Here is a 20,427-nt window from a genome sequence, read left to right as displayed (position 1 = left end):
GAAGCCTAATGAAGAAGAGTCTCTCTAATGACTGTATATATAGGAAAGAGTCTTTTTTAAACCTAGGACCGTTTTTTCATCTGGCTGGTATGTGACCTCAACCACAAGTTACTATCCATCTTTCCCCGTGTGTAATGTTTCATTCTCTGGCCAGGCCAGGAGCTCTTTATAAAGCTACACATGACGACTGGCTAGTAAATATAACACATGATGTCATAGATCAGACCATGCTGGCCAATGAGAGGAGGGGGAGTGAGTAACAGTATAATGACATGGTAACAGGTTTTCCAGGAGTTCCAAGTTCTGAGCGTAGTCACTATTGAGACATCACAGTCCAGACCTGCTGTCTATTATAGTATTTAAACACTGAATGTCCTGGCCACATTCACTGGAAAACACAAACGAACGCACACAGCGCCTTCACTAAATATATAGGCCACCTTGGAGAGAACACCTGTTTTCTATTGAGGCCACAGCAACGACATGCTTCATCCAGCCGGTGATCCTTCAGCCACTTCTCCATAACACTGTGGTTACTTCCCAACCAAATTAACCCCTATTTTCCTATGTAGTGCACTACTTTTAACCAGGGGCCATATGTCTCATGTCAAAGTAGTGCACTATGTAGGGAATATGTCATGTATTTCTGTATAGAATCTATAGATCTGTCCTGACATCTCTGTTCCAGTTCTGTCGCTGGTCATCTTCTCCAACCGGGCCTAGTGAGTGTAAGATGTGTCTGTTCAACATGTGTGTTGTGCGTGTGTGTGCGTGTGTGTGTGTGTGTGTGTGTGTGTGTGTGTGTGTGTGTGTGTGTGTGTGTGTGTGTGTGTGTGTGTGTGTGTGTGTGTGTGCGTGTGTGTGTGTGTGCGTGTGTGCGTGCGTGTGTGTGTGTGTGTGTGTGTGTGTGTGTGTGTGTGTGTGTGTGTGTGTGTGTGTGTGTGTGTGTGTGTGTGTGTGTGTGTGTGTGTGTGTGTGTGTGCATGTGCATGTGCGTGTGTGTGTGTGTGTGTGTGCCTGTACGTGTGTGTGCGCATGTGCATGTGTGTGTGTGCCTGTACGTGTGTGTGTGTGCGTGTGCGTGTGTGTGCATGTGACAGCCTGGGATTGTTCTGGTAGAGGAGCAGAGAAACTGCAGAAGTCTAGGGTCACTGGCAGAGGGAAAATAGGGTGAGAAAGGAAATAGGAGAAATGAGTTGAGGGTGGAAGAGGAAGAGAGAGGCTGCAGAGAGATGGAGAGGGGGAGGGGGAGAGAGAGGCTGGGGAGAGAGAGCGAGTGAGAGAGCAAGAGAGAGATAGTGAGAAAGAGAGAGTGAGAGAGAAGGAGGCCTCGATTTGAGAAGGCAGCTGGGAGAAATGTGATGTGCCTCTGGTGGGACAGAGATGAGTCAAACAAAAATAAAAGACACATCTTCTGGATGATTATCACCAGCCTGGCCTGGAGTTATATAACAGGCACTGGAGTCATCTGGACCCAGGACCCAGAGAAGTGATTTAGAATACTGTATATACTGACTGGGCTAGTACATTACCTTGTTTTACACCAAGATGAATGATCACACTGACCACAGCAATGTTATGGGAGTCTGAGGGGAAGAAACAGCTTGGCAGAATGCAGAACTTCACAGAGGTATTATTCCACATTATCTCTAATAGTGTTCCCAAGTTTTCTAATGTTCCTGATCTAGTGTTCCCTACTGTTCTAGGAATGGTCCCTGTGGCAACATCAATTGACTACACTCAGCTTCAGCCAAGTTCATATTAATGGTGCAGAACTCTATAGTAAATCACATATAAACAAAACAGTTAGCATCCATTAGATTAGGAAACCTCCAAAAGAGCATTTCTACTCACAACTATTCGCTGCAAATGAATATACTAGGGTATAGCCTGATCTGACGTGAGGATGACATGTTGGGGTGTAATCATGAGGAGGAGGACTCCTCCATGGTTAACCAGTCAGTCAGTCAGTACTCTGTAGAGTTGATCAAAGCTGCAGCCTGACAGTAGAGTCAATAGGACCAGCAGCATGCCTCAAGTCCTTATTATAACAAGGTGAAATTGAAGAGTGAAGAAGAAGTACACTAAAGAAGAAAGAGCCTTAAAGTCTTAAAGATGCGTCCTTTTTCCTGGTGAGGGAAGTCAGCCAGGTTGTTGAATGCTTTGCCCTGGAGTCATTCACAGAGAGGTGTGAGGAACGCAGTGTCTTAATAACCCAATGGAGCCTTCAGACACGGAGAGTCTTATTAAGAGAATGAACCCTTTCCACACAGCTCTTCCTTTGTTTTCACAGAACCACAGAATAACTGGCTTTAGATTGTACCAGTCAACACAGATTAGAGGATGTATTCAGAGAGGAGATCTGTGTGTGTGTGTGTGTGTGTGTGTGTGTGTGTGTGTGTGTGTGTGTGTGTGTGTGTGTGTGTGTGTGTGTGTGTGTGTGTGTGTGTGTGTGTGTGTGTGTGTGTGTGTGTGTGTGTGTGTGTGTGTGTGTGTGTGTGTGTGTGTGTGTGTGTGTGTGTGTGTGTGTGTGTGTGTGTGTGTGTGTGTGTGTGTGCGTATGTGTGTGCGTGTGGTCTAGGACAGTGATCGACAGTTCTAGGACACTGCAGTGTCTTGTCCCATCACTGTGAGAGGGCAGGTCAGCCAAGGTGATATTTACCATAACAAAACACCTAGCTCTCTCTCTCCATCTCCCTGTCTCCATCTCCCTCTCTCCCTCTCCCTCTCTCCCTCTCTCCAGTTCCCTCTCTCTAGCTGTCTCTCTCCATCTCCCTGTCTCCATCTCCCTCTCTCTAGCTTCCTCTCTCCATCTCCCTCTCTCCCTCTCCCTCTCTCCCTCTCTCCCTCTCTCCAGTTCCCTCTCTCTAGCTGTCTCTCTCCATCTCCCTCTCTCAATCTCCCTCTCTCTAGCTTCCTCTCTCCATCTCCCTCTCTCCAGCTCTCTCTCTCCATCTCCCTGTCTCCATCTCCCTCTCTCCCTCTCTCCCTCTCCCTCTCTCCCTCTCTCTAGCTCTCTCTCTCCATCTCCCTCTCTCCCTCTCTCTAATTCCCTCTCTCCAGCTCTTTCTCTCCATCTCCCTGTCTCCATCTCCCTCTCTTCCTCTCCCTCTCTCCCTCTCCCTCTCTCCCTCTCTCTAGTTCCCTCTCTCCAGTTCCCTCTCTCCAGCTCCCTCTCTCCATCTCCCTCTCTCCATCTCCCTGTCTCCATCTCCTTCTCTCCCTCTCTCCAGTTCCCTCTCTCTAGCTGTCTCTCTCCATCTCCCTGTCTCCATCTCCCTCTCTCCCTCTCTCCCTCTCTCCAGTTCCCTCTCTCTAGCTGTCTCTCTCCATCTCCCTCTCTCCAGCTCCCTCTCTCCAGCTCCCTCTTTCCATCTCCCTGTCTCCATCTCCCTGTCTCCCTCTCTCCATCTCCATCGCTCTCTCGTGAAGTGTTGGTAAAATGTTCTAAAATATAAGCTGTTGATTTTTGTTAAAACTAACCAAACTGTCCCTGAACCTGTCCTTCTGGGAGATGAGAGAAAACAAGCAAACAAAAATATTCTGGATAGTTTTTAAAATTTAGTGGGAGAGAATCGTCTGGGGTTTAAAAACCTTTTAGTTGGGCAGAAAGGTCTGGGTTTTAAAAACATTATAGTGGGCAGAAAGGTCTGGGGTTTAAAAACATTCTTGTTGGACAGAAAAGTATGGCGTTTTCCCATATATGCTTGGAGTTTCCGTTCAACATGAGAACATAGCAACAGATATACATCAGTATAGATTTTAAAGGCCATAAGCTATGGTCAGGAGACTACACATATAATACATTCAGGTCACACAGGCCATGGTTCAGAGAGACGAGAATTTAAGCCTCCGTCTGACTTATGTTTCTCCTCCCCTCTACCCAGAGATCTGACCACCCTAACCTCTACCCTAGACAGTGCTCAAATGTGGTTTGGGTATATATGTACGTGGTGTGCTTAGTCACACGCGGGGCTTTTGGGGATATGGGCCCAGAGAGGTTTCCTCGGCTGGACTATGTCACTATAGTGAGGTGAACTGGTGGTTATGATGACTGGTGCTATGTTATAGTGTGTGTTCCAAATGGCACCCTTTTCCCTTTATAGAGCCCATATGGCTCTGGTCAACATTAGTGGACAATATAGGGGAAAGGGTGCCATTTGGGACATAACCATAGATTCTGAAGACCATCTGGTCCAGTAACATAACATCATGCAGTCTATACAGTCTCTACGGTACAGCTGTCAAATATAGGCAGAGAATATCAGCGCTCAGAGTTAGCGTCATCTCTTTACGTCATCATCATCATCCTACTCACAGTTATTACCCTGACTGTGTCGGCGTCTCAAATCGCACACCATTCCCTGTATTGTGCACTACTTTTCACCAGTGTCCCATATGTGCTCTGGTCAAAAGTAGTGCACTATATAGGGAGTAGGGTGCCATTTGGGACATAAGCTGTGTTTCTATTGAAGTCAGATGTTCCGTTAACTACGCTTCACCTTATTGTAGGTGATTCTGACCACATCAGATTGACTCTGACACAGACTTTCGTCTGTCTTATTTCAGCCAGCATATGGTTGTAAAAGGGAGACGGCATGTCGAGAGTCTTGTGGCTAAATATGTACTCTATTAAAGCAGAGATGGTAGAAACACACTGTACTCAAATATGACATCAACAGGACCATAGGGAAGGAAATGTCTTGGTTGTGTTGACAAATAGTTACTGAAGTCATCAACAAGGTAAATACCACACAAAACCCATAGATTTACAACCATTTGCAGTGATACGTCACTCTAGATTACCCTGGTATGAGTGGTGACCAGTCACAGATCACTTCATAAATCACAGCCAGACCACACAGCAGACATTCCTACCTTTAGGTGAGAGTGATGGAATGTGAACAGGGTCTCCTGTACATTACTGGCATACCCCCTGGTACTCCCCATTACCCCTCCTGATCATAGAGTTCATGTGAGAGTGGAACCTGAGACTAAAATGGCATCGCCCCATAATCCCCCAGCTGCCCCCAGGGCCAAAACACGACAAATAGTTCCCTCAGCAGTAACTATGTAGTACTAGTAACAATGATCTGGCATGCCTCCTAATTGTATCTGTGTCCCACCAAGCCAGGCAGTCAGTATAAATAGGCCTTTAAAAGAAGAGCCTGACAGGCTGTGTCGGGAGGGACATTCTCTGGACATTCTCTAGACACAGCTGGGGAGTGAAACCTGGACCCTGGCTGGCACACCTGTCCCCATCCGTCACTCACAACCCCATTGTCTCACAGCAACAGCCGTACCATCCTACAGAACAAGACCACAGCACTAGCAGGCAAGCCTTGTGTGACGTACTGGTTTTGAAACCATGCAGGTCTTATGTGTAAGCCCACTGAGCTAATGTCCAGGCATTGGCTAATGCAAGACTTCAGGTCTCATGCAAGGTTACTGGTCACCCGAGAAAGGTTCACTCAACCACCTCTGTTACACTTGGAATGCTCCCTGAATGACAACAGACCCTGGACTAACAGAGAAGACCCTGACCTAACAGAGCATACCCTGGACTAACAGAGCAGACCCTGGACTAACAGAGCATACTCTGGACTAACAGAGCATACCCTGGACTAACAGAGCATACCCTGGACTAACAGAGCATAACCTGGACTAACAGAGTATACTCTGGACTAACAGAGCAGACCCTGGACTAACAGAGCATACCCTGGACTAACAGAGCATACCCTGGACTAACAGAGCATACCCTGGACTAACAGAGCATACCCTGGACTAACAGAGCAGACCCTGGGCTAACAGAGCATACTCTGGACTAACAGAGCAGACCCTGGACTAACAGAGCATACCCTGGACTAACAGAGCATACCCTGGACTAACAGAGCATACCCTGGACTAACAGAGCATACTCTGGACTAACAGAGCAGACCCTGGGCTGTCCTGCAGCGAGAACCACCTGAAGACAATCTAATAACAGTGGCTATGTCCCAAATTGCACTGTATTTTTTAAAATATTTTCCCTCATATAGTATTCCCTCATATAGTGCACTACTTTTGAACAGAGCAATATCTAGTTAGGGCACAAGCCAAATCCAACACAGCCTGGTGAAACATGTACACATGAAAAAGCCTTACCTGCACCTGCATTGGTCATCTTACTGGACATCTGCAAAGAAGAGAAACAGACAATGGTGAGTCAGACAACAACAGAGTTTACTGCAGCCCTCAATACCACTCTAACTGCATGGCTGTCACAAACAACAACAAAACAGATTGGTTGAAGAATACACAGCTTTTCAAAATGTTATAAATACTACAGTGTTATACAACTCAGGTGTCTGTGGCATCCTAATAATGCCACAGAGTATATATTCAGGGATGAGAGGAGTATTGAACTGAATTGCATCCTAATAATGCCACAGAGTATATATTCAGGGATGAGAGGAGTATTGAACTGAATTGCATCCTAATAATGCCACAGAGTATATATTCAGGGATGAGAGGAGTATTGAACTGAATTGCATCCTAATAATGCCACAGAGTATATATTCAGGGATGAGAGGAGTATTGAACTGAATTGCATCCTAATAATGCCACAGAGTATATATTCAGGGATGAGAGGAGTATTGAACTGAATTGCATCCTAATAATGCCACAGAGTATATATTCAGATAGGTGAAGAGTATTGAACTGAATTGTATCCTGGTAATGGCACAGCCATAAAAGTAAAGGGTTAATGACTGATCTATATGGCTGCTGACTGCTTTACTGTGTTGCCATAGAGACCTGATGGCTGGTTCAATATGGACAGCTGGCTCATGTTTGTACATCGCTTAAGTATTTATAACATCCACTGTCTAGTGTTATTAGACCAATTTAGACAAACCACATGGTTTTAATCCCAAATGGCATCCTATTATCTATAATGGGGAAATACTGTTGACCAGGGTGTACTACAACATGGTGCTTTTCCATTGAGGCTTAGCACCACACCAGTGAGTCGCCAGTGTTTTATGTTAATGTAAACTTGCGTGTTATTGTGTTTCCATCAGGAGTGTGTCACTAATGACTCGTGGTGAACTTTATCTTCAACCTCTGCATCATTAAAATCAAATCAAATCCAATTGTATTAGTCACATGCGCCGAATACAACAGGTGAAATGCTTACTTACAAGCCCCTAACCAACAATGCAGTTTAAAAATAAGATTAAGATTATGAAATAAAAGTAACAAGTAGTTAAAGAGCAGCAGTAAAATAACAATAGCGAGACTATATACAGGGGGGTACAGAGTCAATGTGCAGGGGCACCGGTTAGTCGAGGTAATTGAGGTAATATGTACATGTAGGTAGAGTTATTAAAGTGACTATGCATTGATAATAACAGAGAATAGCAGCGGCATAAAAGAGGGAGGGGGCAGCAATGCAAATGGTCTGGGTAGCCATTTGATTAGATGTTCAGGAGTCTTATGGCTTGGGGGTAGAAGTTGTTTAGAAGCCTCTTGGACCTAGACTTGGCGCACCAGCACCGCTTGCCATGCGGTAGCAGAGAGAACATTCTATGGTAGTCATTTAGGCAGTGTTCTTGGGCACAGGGACTATGGTGGTCTGCTTGAAACATGTTGAATATGTCAGTGGAGACACTTGCCAGTTGATCAGCGCATGCTCGCAGTACACGTCCTGGTAATCTGTCTGGCCCTGCGGCCTTGTGAATGTTGACCTGTTTAAAGGTCTTACTCACATCGGCTGCGGAGAGCGTGATCTCACAGCCGTCCAGAACAGCCGGTGCTCTCATGCATTTTTCAGTGTCATTTGCCTCGAAGCGAGCATAGAAGTAGTTTAGCTAGTTTGGTAGGCTCGTGTCACTGGTCAGATCTCGGCTGTGATTCCCTTTGTAGTCTGTAATGGTTTGCAAGCCCTGCCACATCCGACGTGCGTCAGAGCCGATGTAGTATGATTCGATCTTAGTCCTGTACTGACACTTTGCCTGTTTGATGGTTCGTCAGAGGGCATAGCGGGATTTATTGTAAACTTCCAGGTTAGAATCCCGCTCCTTGAAAGTGGCAGCTCTAGCCTTTAGCTCAGTGCAGATGTTGCCTGTAATCCATAGCTTCTGGTTGGGGTATGTATGTACGGTCACTGTGGGGACGACGTCATCGATGCTCTTATTGATGAAGCCAATAGCTGATGTGGTGTACTACATTTTACATTTTACATTTAAGTCATTTAGCAGACGCTCTAGGAAGAATCCCAGTCCTGTAGCTTAGCATCTTCTTCATCTGACCACTTTTTTATTGACTGAGTCACTGGTGCTTCCTGCTTTAATTTTTGGTTGTAAGTAAGTATCAGGAGGATAGAATAGGAAGACAGTTTCTTTGTGGAAAGGTGTTAAAGTTCACTGTCTAAACTCTAAACTGACGTGAGTTAACATAATAGATCTAATAACAGGCTCTGACCCACAACTACAAATAAAGCTGTGATGAAAATTAGCCTACTAGAACTGACTGAATGGCCCCAATGGAGATACCAGTTTGTCCTTTACTCAAAGGGCTTCAAAGACTGTCCTAGACTTATTTCTGTCACTCGACAGCCCGGATAAAGTCATGTTAGTGTCCTTCCATTTTCCTCTTCACTGGTTTAGTTATACCCATGGACCTAGAAAGACATTGCATCATTGGATATGTCCCATTGTGGCATCTGTGAGAGCATGGGCATCGCACCATTGAGGCCATCTCCATTTTGAAGTAGTAGATTTTCTTCTACTATGAGTTGTCAAACAAACAAAGGGTGCACACTGCCACCTGGAGAGTGTTGTTTGAACAGGTATGAAGCCATGGTTGGCTATTTACTGACACCTGCAGTTATGGAATGTTTCCTCATGACTCTAATGCATTGGCTGATCCCTCCAGGTAACCTGTATGGAATTATGTGATCCTTCCTTAACCCCCAGGAAGTCTCTCCCAGCTAACACCGTCAAAATGTTGAAAGTCCTCAATAGCACTGCTCAAGCTAAAACAGGCCTTTGGGCTCTAGAGTCGTCTATCTCTAAGGTTATACCACACCGCTTCAGTTCTGAGCAATCACCACGTCGGGTTATGGGTTAGAGGTCAGGGGTCAGGTGACAAGACACAGAAAGAAGACAGCCCTATCAGGAAGCTACCTCTGCTACAACAACCAAGATTTTTATATGGACTGACATGTCTGGTCTTTAGTGATTGATAACTGGTCTGGTCTACCTGTCTACTGCAGTGACTAAATAAATCAACTCGTTCAGACAAAACAAGTGGAGAACATTCCTAACAGACTATGGGACATGTCCATGCTTTCTAATAGTACTCTCTGAGATGCTGTTATACATTGTAGTTGGCAATGGGATGCCGTACAAAGCTCATACGAGATCTGTAAGGAATTACATAATCCCCATCATGCATTTCTTTACATCCCCTGTGAACAACGTTGACATTTGTGTTTGACTTTTCCCTGCGTTTCTCAACTCCCCCCCTTCCCCCCTGTGGTCTATGTAGAGTACACTCTCAACCCAACACAGAGCCCTGTGGTCTATGTAGAGTACACTCTCAACCCAACACAGAGCCCTGTTGTCTGTCTAGGATGCATCCAAAATGGCAAATGTAGTGCACTATACAGGGAATAGGGTTGCATTTGGGATGGATTTAATAGTCCTGAACACACCCAACCCCACAAAGTGAAGTCTGAGGTTACCCCACCAATCATTCATTGTGTTTCATTGGCATGCGCGACTAACCTGAATCACATTTGTTCACAGAGAAAGACAGAGAACCCCAAACCCATGACTGATATTATATAACCAGACCTATAGTTGTATATGGTTGCCTCCAAAATGGCACCATATTCCTTACATAGTGCACTACTTTGGTCAGAGCCCAATGGGCCCAAGTCAAATGTAACGCACTATATTGGGAATGAGTTGTCATGTGGGATGCAGCTATATGTAACGATCCAGGCCTCTCATCATAGCTCAGGGCAGGGTAGGATGGATGAGGTCTCTCCATGGCCATTACTCTTCTGTGACTTCTAACAGCATATCTCCAGAGACTTCCTCTAGGCCTCTACGCCAAGGCATAGCCATGAGCCACAACCCCTAACTCATAACACGTAACTATGGGCTGAACTCACAGGACTGAATCCATCTCTCTCCACAACATTCAGATAGTTGTCTCGGTTGTAAAATAAAACCTCAGACCTACAATCTATGTCCCTGGGAAAATAACCCTAGTTTTACTCAAAGTCTAAGAAAAAATAAGGGATAGAAAGAGATCATTGGGCGTCTGCTCTGCTCCTCGTCAGATGTGGTCTCAATAGATCAGCCACTAGGCCAGTAGACCAGCCAGTAGGCACCAGTAGACCAGTGTACCAGCCAGTAGACCAGTAGACCAGTAGACCAGTAAGTAGGCCAGTAGACCAGTCAGTAGACCAGCCAGTAGACCAGTAGACCAGTAAACTAGCCAGTAGACCAGTAGACCAGCCAGTAGACCAGTAGACCAGCCAGTAGACTAGCCAGTAGACCAGTAGACCAGTCAGTAGTCCAACCAGTAGACCAGCCAATAGACCAGTAGACCAGCCAGTAGACTAGTAGATCAGAAGACCAGTAGACCAGCCAGTAGACCAGTAGACCAGTCAGTAGACCAGCCAGTAGACCAGTAGACCAGTCAGTAGACCAACCAGTAGACCAGCCAGTAGACCAGTAGACCAGCCAGTAGACCAGTAGACTAGCCAGTAGACTAGTAGACTAGTAGATCAGTAGACCAGTAAAGCAGTAGACCAGCCTCATCCTTTGCCTCCTCTATCCAACCCCTGGACAGACACTATAACACCTGTCACTGCTGCCTTTCTGGATTTGTGTCTGTCTGTGGGTCTTTTGATGCTTTGACCCTATGTCTGCCAGGACCATCAGACCAGCTCTGTCCTGCCAGGTTCTGAGGAGGAACTTTTCTCTATTTGAAGTGTAAGGTCTCAGGAATGCAGTGGCTGCAGTCATGTTGAGACACACAGGAACACATGTGCTGCAGAACATTTAAACACCGGAAACATACCTGATGGTCTCACCCTCAAGCATCAAACACAGAACAGATACCTCACAGTCACTACGCAGTGGGTGCAGGTGGAGTTGGAACCAGAATGTTAGGAATGAATTACCCTTTCCAACTAGCTAACCATTGTGGACAGGAATCTGCATGTCAATACAACAGGGGTCATGTGTCACGACCTCCGCCGATGTCGGTTCCTCTCATGGTTCGGGCGTTGTACGGCAGTCGACGTCACCGGCCTTCTAGCCGCCACCGATCCACTTTCCATTTTCCATTTGTTTTGTCTTTGTTTTACACACCTGGTTTCAATCCTACAATGACTTGTTCATTATTTAACCCTCTGTTCCCCCATGTTGTTTTGTGAGTGATTGTTTATTGTATTTTCAGTCTGTCATGGTGTGCGTGTATTTGTTACTTTGTATATTTGACATTTTGAGTAAAAGTATGTTGATTACTCATATCTGCTGTCCTGTGCCTGACTCTCTACACCAGCTACACATAGGACCCATTATATCATGTTGAAACCAATTGAAAAATGGTGACCCTAACCTAGAGACAGGCAGGGTCAGGGGGAACTTCCATAACAACATCATGATAAACAATGACTCCAAACATTCTGCATGTGTTCCTAATGGCACCCTATTCCCTATATAGTGCACTTTTTTTGGTCATAAAACCTTTTGGTTAAAAGTAGTGCACAATATAGAGAATAGGGTGTAATTTGGGTCGCAGCCTCTCTATCAACTCATAACCTTCCAGTCACATGACAGTAATTAGTTACCGTGGTCAGGTTATTCTGAGCCCCTCATCATGACAGCAGCAGCTCAGACTCTAACATCACATTCTCTCTCTCCGCTGCTTTCACACCCACTCCAAAACCCTCATGTAAGAGGACAAGGGGTGTATGCATGTGTTAGGGGTGGTCTAGATCCTGGAGTCAGCCTGGGGCTTGTGGGGAAGTAATCCTGGGCTTATCATTAACCCTGACCCGAGGTCAGTGTTATAGAGCCTGGCACGCGCACACACACACACACACACACACACACACACACACACACACACACACACACACACACACACACACACACACACACACACACACACACACACACACACACACACACACACACACACACACACACTGGCTGATGTAAAAATGGCTTTATGAATCAATTTGATTGAAATTTGATTGACTATGCATAGATAATAACCAGGGAGTAGCAGCAGTGTAAATGCAGAGTGTGTGGGGGGTGCAAATAGTCTGGGTAGCCATTTGATTAGCTGTTCAGGAGTCTTATGGCTTTGGTGTAGCTGTTAAGAAGTCTCTTGGACCTAGACTTGGCGCTCCGGTACAGCTTGTCGTGCGGTAGCAGAGAGAACAGTCTATGACTAGGGTGACTGGAGTCTTTAAAAATGTTGACACTGCCTGATATAGAGGTCCTGGATGGCAGGAAGCTTAGCCCCAGTGATGTACTGGGCCGTACGCACTACCCTCTTTAGTGCCTTGCGGTCGGAGGCCGAGCAGTTGCCATACCAGGCAGTGATGCAACCAATCAGGATGCTCTCGCTGATGCAGCTGTATAACGTTTTGAGGATCTGAGGACCCGTGCCAAATATTTTCAGTCTCCTGAGGGGGAATAGGTTTTGTCGTGCCATCTTCACGACTGTCTTGGTGTGTTTGGACCATGATAGTTTGTTGTTGATGCAGACTCCAAGCAACTTGAAGCTCTCAACCTGATCCACGACAGCCCCGTTCAATGAGAATGGGGGCGTGCTCGGTCCTCCTTTTTGCTGTAGTCCACAATCATCTCCTTTGTCTTAATCACGTTGAGGGAGAGGATGTTGTCCTTGTACTACATGGCCAGGTCTCTGACCTCCTTCCTACAGGCTGTCTCATCATTGTTGGTGATCATCCCTACCACTGTTGTGTCGTTGGCAAACTTGATGATGGTGTTGGAGTCGTGCCTGGCCATGCAGTCATGGGTGAACAGGGAGTACAGAGGGGACTGAGCATGCACCCCTGAGGGGCCCCTATGTTGAGGATCAGCGTTGCGGATGTGTTGTTTCCTACCCTGACCACCTGGGGCAGCCCGTCAGGATGTCCAGGAACCAGTTGCAGAGGGAGGTGTTTAGTCCCGGGGCCCATAGCTTTGTGATGAGCTTAGAGGGTACTACGGTATTGAATGCTGAGCTGTAGTCAATGAATAGCATTCTTGCGCATTCCTTGTGTCCAGGTGGGAAAGGGCAGCGTGGAGTGCAATAGAGATTGCATCATCTGTGGATCTGTTGGGGCGGTATGCAAATTGGAGTGGGTCTAGGGTTTCTGGGATAATATTGTTAATGTGAGCCATGACTAGCCTTTCAAAGCACTTCATGGCTACACATGTGAGTGCTACGCATCTCAACCAGCTTCACCAGGACTGCTTTTCCAACAGTCTTGAAAGAGTTCCCACATTTGTTGAGCACTTGTTGGCTGATTTTCCTTCACTCTGCGGTCCAACTCATCCCAAACCATCTCAATTGGGTTGAGGTCGGATGATTGTTGAGGCTAGGTCATCTGATGCAGCACTCCATCATTCTCCTTCTTGGTCAAATTAGCATTACACAGTCTGGAGGTGTGTTGGGTCATTGTCTTGTTGAAAAACAAATGATAGTCCGACTTAGAGCAAACCAGATGGGATGGTGTATTGCAGCAGAATGCTGTGGTAGCCATGATAAGTGTGAATTTTAAATAAATCACCTATAGTGTCACCAGCAAAGCACCCCCACACCATCACACCTCCTCCTCCATGCTTCACTGTGGGAACCACAAATGCAGAGATCATCCGTTCACCTACTCTGCATCTCACAAAGACATGGCGGATGGAACCCAAAATCTCAAATTTGGACTCATAAGACCAAAGGACAGATTTCCACCAGTCTAATGTCCATTGCTCGTGTTTCTTGGCCCAAGCAAGTCTCGTCTTCTATTGGTGTCCTTTAGTAGTAGTTTGTTTGCAGCAATTTGACCATGAAGGCCTGATTCACGCAGTCTCCTCTGAACAGTTGATGTTGAGATGTGTCTGTTACTTGAACTCTGTGAATGCGCAGATCAGCTGGCTGGTGTGTGAACAGACATATTCAATCGCTCCATATCACATTCTGTTGTCCCCACATGCTTCAAGATGGCTACCATTGTCCCTGTACCCAAGAAGGCAAAGATAACTGAACTAAATGACTACCGCCCCGTAGCACTCACTTCTGTCATCATGATGTGCTTTGAGAGGCTAGTCAAGGATTATATCACCGCCACCTTACCGGTCACCCTAGACCCACTTCAGTTTGCATACCGTCCCAACAGGTCCACAGATGACGCAATCGCCATCACACTGAATACTGCCTTATCCCATCTGGACAAAAATAATACGTACAGTATATCACTTAAAACGTTAATGCTTGCTGCCATCCTTAGTTCATGAATTACATTTCCCAGCTAATAAGAGGAACGTTGTTTACATTAGTAGAGAGAAAGTCTCTCTTTCTGTAGCTAGCTGAAGGCAGCCTGAATATACAATGTATTCAATTCAGATGTTGTGTCACTGGCCGACACATAATACCCCATAATGTCAAAGCAGAATTATTTTTGTAGAACTTTTTACAAATTCATATAAAAAAGTAAAGCTGAAATGTCTTGAGTGGATAAGTATTCAACCCCTTTGTTATTCCAAGCCTAAATAAGTTCAAGACTAAATATGTGCTTAACAAGTCACATAGTAACTTGCATGGACTCACTCTGTGTGCAATAATGGTGTTTAGCATGATATTTGAATGACTACCCCATCTCTGTACCCCACAGATACAATTATCTGTAAGGTCCCACAGTTGAATTTCAAACACAGATTCAACGACAAAGACCAGGGAGGTTTTCCAATGCCTCGCAAAGAAGGCCACCTATTGAGCATGGTGAAGTTATTAATTACACTTGTATGGTCTATCAATACACCCAGTCACTACAAAGATACAGGTGTCCTTCCTAACTCAGTTGCCAGAGAGTAAGGAAACCACTCAGAGATTTCACCATGAGGCCAATGGTGAATTTAAAGCAGTTACAGAGTTTAATGGCTGTGAAAGGAGAAAATTGAGGATGGATCAACAACATTGTACTGTAGTTACTCCACAATATTAACCTAAATGTGAAAAGAAGGAAGCATGCACAGAATACAAATATTACAAAACATGCATCCTGTTTGTAATATTTTTATCTTATTTAACTTTTACACAGTAAGACACTAAAGTAAAACTGCAAAAAATGTGGCAAAGAAATTCACTTTATGTCCTGAATACAAAGTGTTATGTTTGGGGCAAAACCAACACAACACATCACTGAGTACCACTCTTTATATTTGCAAGCATGGTGGTGGCTGCATCGTGTTATGGGTATGCTTGTCATCGGCGATGGAGTTTTTTTTAGGACAAAAATAAACAAAATAGAGATAAGCACAGGCAAAATCTTTGAGGAAAACCTGGTTCAAACTGCTTTCTAACATACAGTGGGAGACAAATTCACCTTTCAGCAGGACAAAACCTAAAATACAAGGCCAAATATACACTGGAGTTGCTTACCAAGATGACATTGAATATTCATGAGTGGCCTAGTTACAGTTTTGACTTAAATCGGCTTGAAAATCTATGGCAAGACTTGGAAAGGGTTTTCCATCAATGATCAACAACCAACTTGACAAAGCTTGAAGAATTTAAAAAAGTATAATATGCAAATATTGTACAATCTAGGTGAGGAAAGCTCTTAGAGACTTACCCAGATAGACTCACAGCTGTAATCACTGCCAAAGGTGATTCAAACATGTATTGACTTAGGGGTTGTAAATACTTACGTGAATACTTTTTTAAATAGATTTGCAAAAGTGTTTTTTTTTTACATATTTTGACTTTGTCATTATCGGCTATTGTGTGTATGTGGGTGGGAAACATATCTATGTTATCTATTTTGAATTCAGGCTGTAACACAACAAAATGTGAAATAAGTCAAGGAGTATGAATACTTTCCGAAGGCACTGTATGTAAAGTGAGAGCTATCTGATGATATCTATACCACATGGTTTCACCCAGACCCAGACAGACAGGCACAGAGCATGCAGGAGTCGAGAGGAGGAGGGAGACTCTGATAGGAACTTACGACTGTCTTCTTGGTCCTGGCTCTGGTTCCTTCGGCTGAGCTACTAGGGGCCAAGGTCTTGTGTTGGTCCTGTCTGAGACATTCTTCTGTATCTGGTTCCCCTCGCTGCAGCAGTGTACTGTCCTCCTCGTTAAGAGATTGGTTTACTGCCGTCCCAGACATAGCTCCATACTGCAATAACAGCACAACAACAACTATCAACACTGGATCTCAGTCAGTCAGTCAGTCAGTCAGTCAGTCAGTCAGTCAGTCAGTCAGTCAGTCAGTCAGTCAGTCAGTCAGTCAGTCAGTCTGTCTGTCTGTCTGTCTGTCTGTCTGTCTGTCTGTCTGTCTGTCTGTCTGTCTGTCTGTCTGTCTGTCTGTCTGTCTGTCTGTCTGTCTGTCTCTGGGATGGTCAGCGGCAGGGAACGCAGTCTTCAGTTCCAGTTCTATTGGACAGACAGTAACAGATAGTGACAAGGCAGCCTGTATCATGTGTTAATCGTTCTTTGAAAGGACAAAGGACCTTGTCAACTCCCCCTAGTAAAGACGTTGTGTGATCTCCTCCACCAGCGGCTGGCTGTTAGTTAAAGCTGTCTCAGTGAATGTGTGTTATGGCTGTTGATTTGATGCCTGCAGGCATGTGCCCCTCTGCAATCCACTCTGTAACCATTCCTAACGTGCTCAATCATACAAACAACCTCCTCTACCCACACAACAAGACCTCTGTGCTGATCACATACAGAACCATGCAGTCTGTTGTTGCCCTCTGCTAACTGACTGCTGGGCTATGTCATGATGCAAGCCTCCAGGAGAGGAGTCTTGTGTAGGACCAGAGCTACAAGGTCCCGGTAACAACATCTCTACACAATGGCTGTCTGTCTGTCTGTCTCTCACCAACCTGGCCAGACTACTGCTAGACACACTACATACTATAACAGCTTTTCTAACAGCCAGCTCCCTCCTCTCACATCATAAAATGGATGCCAGCAGCAGTCAGAGAAGTGAAATCAAAGACAGCCTGACAATGGCCATAGTGTTCCAGACAGACAGCTTCCACTGTATGACAACAAACTGTATGTATATCAACATATATCACAGTTATCCTAAGGCTTATGACGGAACAGTCCTTCCCAGACCTACAGGCTTCTGAGGCATGCGTCCCAAATGGCACCCATAGGGCTCTGGTCAACAGTAGTGCACTATAAAGGGAATAGGTTGCCATTTGGGACTGATCCTGAGTCTAGTCTTCTCTCTGTCTGGGTCAGGGGCTTAGCTAGGTGAATGTATGTGTAATGGACAGTACATGATATAGCAGCATGGACTTATAGTCTTGTTAGACACCTGTTGAATGACTATAACAATAATCCATCGGGATTTCCTCTTCACAAAGCTCAGTAAATTGATTATAGACAGCAGAGAGCATGAAAAAGCATGTGGCATCATGATAGGCTGCAGAAGAATGTATACATTTCCCATTTGTACCACTGGTCAGTACATGGCTCGCATTTCAATTAACATGGTCAAGTCACCTGCTGTCTGTCTGTGTGCAGTGCAGGGTGTGTGTGTGACTGACCTGTTGTCTGCGTGCGGTGCAGGGTGTGTGTGTGACTGACCTGTTGTCTGCGTGCGGTGCAGGGTGTGTGTGTGACTGACCTGTTGTCTGCGTGCAGTGCAGGGTGTGTGTGTGACTGACCTGTTGTCTGTGTGCAGTGCGGGGTGTGTGTGTGACTGACCTGTTGTCTGCGTGCGGTGCAGGATGTGTGTGTGACTGACCTGTTGTCTGCGTGCAGTGCAGGGTGTGTGTGTGACTGACCTGTTGTCTGTGTGCAGTGCAGGGTGTGTGTGTGACTGACCTGTTGTCTGCGTGCGGTGCATGATGTGTGTGTGACTGACCTGTTGTCTGCGTGCGGTGCATGGTGTGTGTGTGACTGACCTGTTGTCTGCGTGCAGTGCATGATGTGTGTGTGACTGACCTGTTGTCTGCGTGCGGTGCAGGGTGTGTGTGTGACTGACCTGTTGTCTGTGTGCAGTGCAGGGTGTGTGTGTGACTGACCTGTTGTCTGCGTGCGGTGCATGATGTGTGTGTGACTGACCTGTTGTCTGCGTGTGCATGATGTGTGTGTGACTGACCTGTTGTCTGCGTGCGGTGCATGATGTGTGTGTGACTGACCTGTTGTCTGCGTGCGGTGCATGATGTGTGTGTGACTGACCTGTTGTCTGCGTGCGGTGCATGATGTGTGTGTGACTGACCTGTTGTCTGCGTGCGGTGCAGGGTGTGTGTGTGACTGACCTGTTGTCTGTGTGCAGTGCAGGGTGTGTGTGACTGACCTGTTGTCTGCGTGCGGTGCATGATGTGTGTGTGACTGACCTGTTGTCTGCGTGCGGTGCAGGGTGTGTGTGTGACTGACCTGTTGTCTGCGTGCAGTGCAGGGTGTGTGTGTGACTGACCTGTTGTCTGTGTGCAGTGCAGGGTGTGTGTGTGACTGACCTGTTGTCTGTGTGCAGTGCAGGGTGTGTGTGTGACTGACCTGTTGTCTGCGTGCGGTGCAGGGTGTGTGTGTGACTGACCTGTTGTCTGCGTGCAGTGCAGGGTGTGTGTGTGACTGACCTGTTGTCTGTGTGCAGTGCAGGGTGTGTGTGTGACTGACCTGTTGTCTGCGTGCGGTGCATGATGTGTGTGTGACTGACCTGTTGTCTGCGTGCGGTGCAGGGTGTGTGTGTGACTGACCTGTTGTCTGCGTGCGGTGCAGGGTGTGTGTGTGACTGACCTGTTGTCTGCGTGCGGTGCAGGGTGTGTGTGTGACTGATCTGTTGTCTGCGTGCGGTGCAGGGTGTGTGTGTGACTGACCTGTTGTCTGCGTGCGGTGCAGGGTGTGTGTGTGACTGACCTGTTGTCTGCGTGCGGTGCAGGGTGTGTGTGTGACTGACCTGTTGTCTGCGTGCGGTGCAGGGTGTGTGTGTGACTGACCTGTTGTCTGCGTGCGGTGCAGGGTGTGTGTGTGACTGACCTGTTGTCTGCGTGCGGTGCAGGGTGTGTCCGAGGGGGAGGATGATGCACTCAGAGCCTCCTCTATGTCCAGGTTGAGCTGGTCCAGTTTCCTCATCAGCTGGCTCATAGACTCACACCACGGGGTCTGAGGCTGGACCAGGGGAGACTCCTGGGGGAAGAGAAAGGCAGGGGGAAGAGTGTGTGATTAGATAACACTGGAGAAACCTATAAAGCCTGCAGAAACAGACTTTTGTGACACCATGTACTAAACTGGAGCATGCAGTTATCAGAAACAAAGGTAAATGAGTGAGAACCACAACAATCACTACTCCGTAGTTGGACAGGAACTAAATAAGATCATTCAGAGAGTTACCATTGAATTCTCTGGATAATAACATTGAAACAGTTCAGACAGTAGGAGAAGGTTATGAGCACCAGGTGACAACTAAAAACTCTAAATACATTTAAGAGATCATTAGAGGAGCAATACAATACTTTTATAAATGTCAGAGTGAAAGTTAACAGCAGTAAACAGTACAGACCACCATAGAGGGAAATGTGATAGCTTCACCACCTAGTTCTCAGCAGCCATCACGTCATAACACAGACCTTAACCTCCAGTCCAGATCCTCTAACACAGCTCATGTTTGTCTCTGGATGTGTGGAAAAGGGCACCCTGGTCCCTTTATAGTGCACTACTTTTGACCAGGGCCCATATGCAATAGGGTGTCATTTGGGATGCATCCAGAGACAAACATGAGCTGTGTTAGAGGATCTGGAGGTTACGATCTCTCTCTCTCTTTGAGACCCTTGTTGCGCAACGGTGTGACTCAGAAGACAAGCAGCCGACACAAAGCCATTCATTCATTTCCTGGAATTAAACTGTGGAACTGTCGTCTGTGTTCTGAGTGTGTCTGTCTGTCTGTTGGAGCCCCTGGCCCCTAGAAGTCCCTGGCCCCCGGCTCTGTGTTCTGTCTGTTAGGGCCCCCAGGAGTCCCTGTGCCCCCAGTTCTTTCTCCATGCTGCATTAAAACCCCTTTCCTCTTAACAATCATCCTATTGAGGGTTGTGTTCTCTAGCAGTGCTACGGTAGTGCTGGTGTCTGAGCCACAGGCTCCTTGGGTGGAGATGGGTGTGACCCTCCCATTGGCTTCCTGTTCTTCCTTCTTCAATGTAAAGGCAGAGGCACACTCACAACATACAGTATATA

The 20,427-nt window shown here is 46.2% G+C and overlaps 1 protein-coding gene across 15 annotated transcripts in view; it reads right to left on the bottom strand.

The window, feature by feature from the left end:
- The window catches only part of LOC118376901 (stAR-related lipid transfer protein 13-like), a 134,949-nt gene that overhangs the window by 95,634 nt on the left and 18,888 nt on the right, over window positions 1-20,427 (bottom strand). The window contains exons 3-5 of one of the 15 annotated variants that reach the window (XM_052521994.1): window positions 19,237-19,386; window positions 16,247-16,417; window positions 6,145-6,175 (exon numbers count right to left, since the gene is read on the bottom strand). In XM_052521994.1, the coding sequence (XP_052377954.1) occupies window positions 6,145-6,175; window positions 16,247-16,417; window positions 19,237-19,386 (352 nt within the window). Of the gene's footprint in view, window positions 1-6,144; window positions 6,176-16,246; window positions 16,418-17,801; window positions 17,821-17,841; window positions 17,861-17,961; window positions 17,977-18,201; window positions 18,221-18,478; window positions 18,498-18,596; window positions 18,616-18,756; window positions 18,776-18,916; window positions 18,936-18,956; window positions 18,976-18,996; window positions 19,016-19,076; window positions 19,096-19,116; window positions 19,136-19,156; window positions 19,176-19,196; window positions 19,216-19,236; window positions 19,387-20,427 lie in introns of those variants that run through there. The other 14 variants (XM_052522003.1, XM_052522004.1, XM_052522005.1 and 11 more) reach the window with 14 other exon arrangements.

This window comes from Oncorhynchus keta, chromosome 1 (assembly GCF_023373465.1).
Source record: "Oncorhynchus keta strain PuntledgeMale-10-30-2019 chromosome 1, Oket_V2, whole genome shotgun sequence".
Classification (NCBI taxonomy): Eukaryota; Metazoa; Chordata; class Actinopteri; order Salmoniformes; family Salmonidae; genus Oncorhynchus; species Oncorhynchus keta.
Note: the sequence above shows the minus strand (reverse complement) of the source record. Positions and strands in the feature narration are given on the sequence as shown.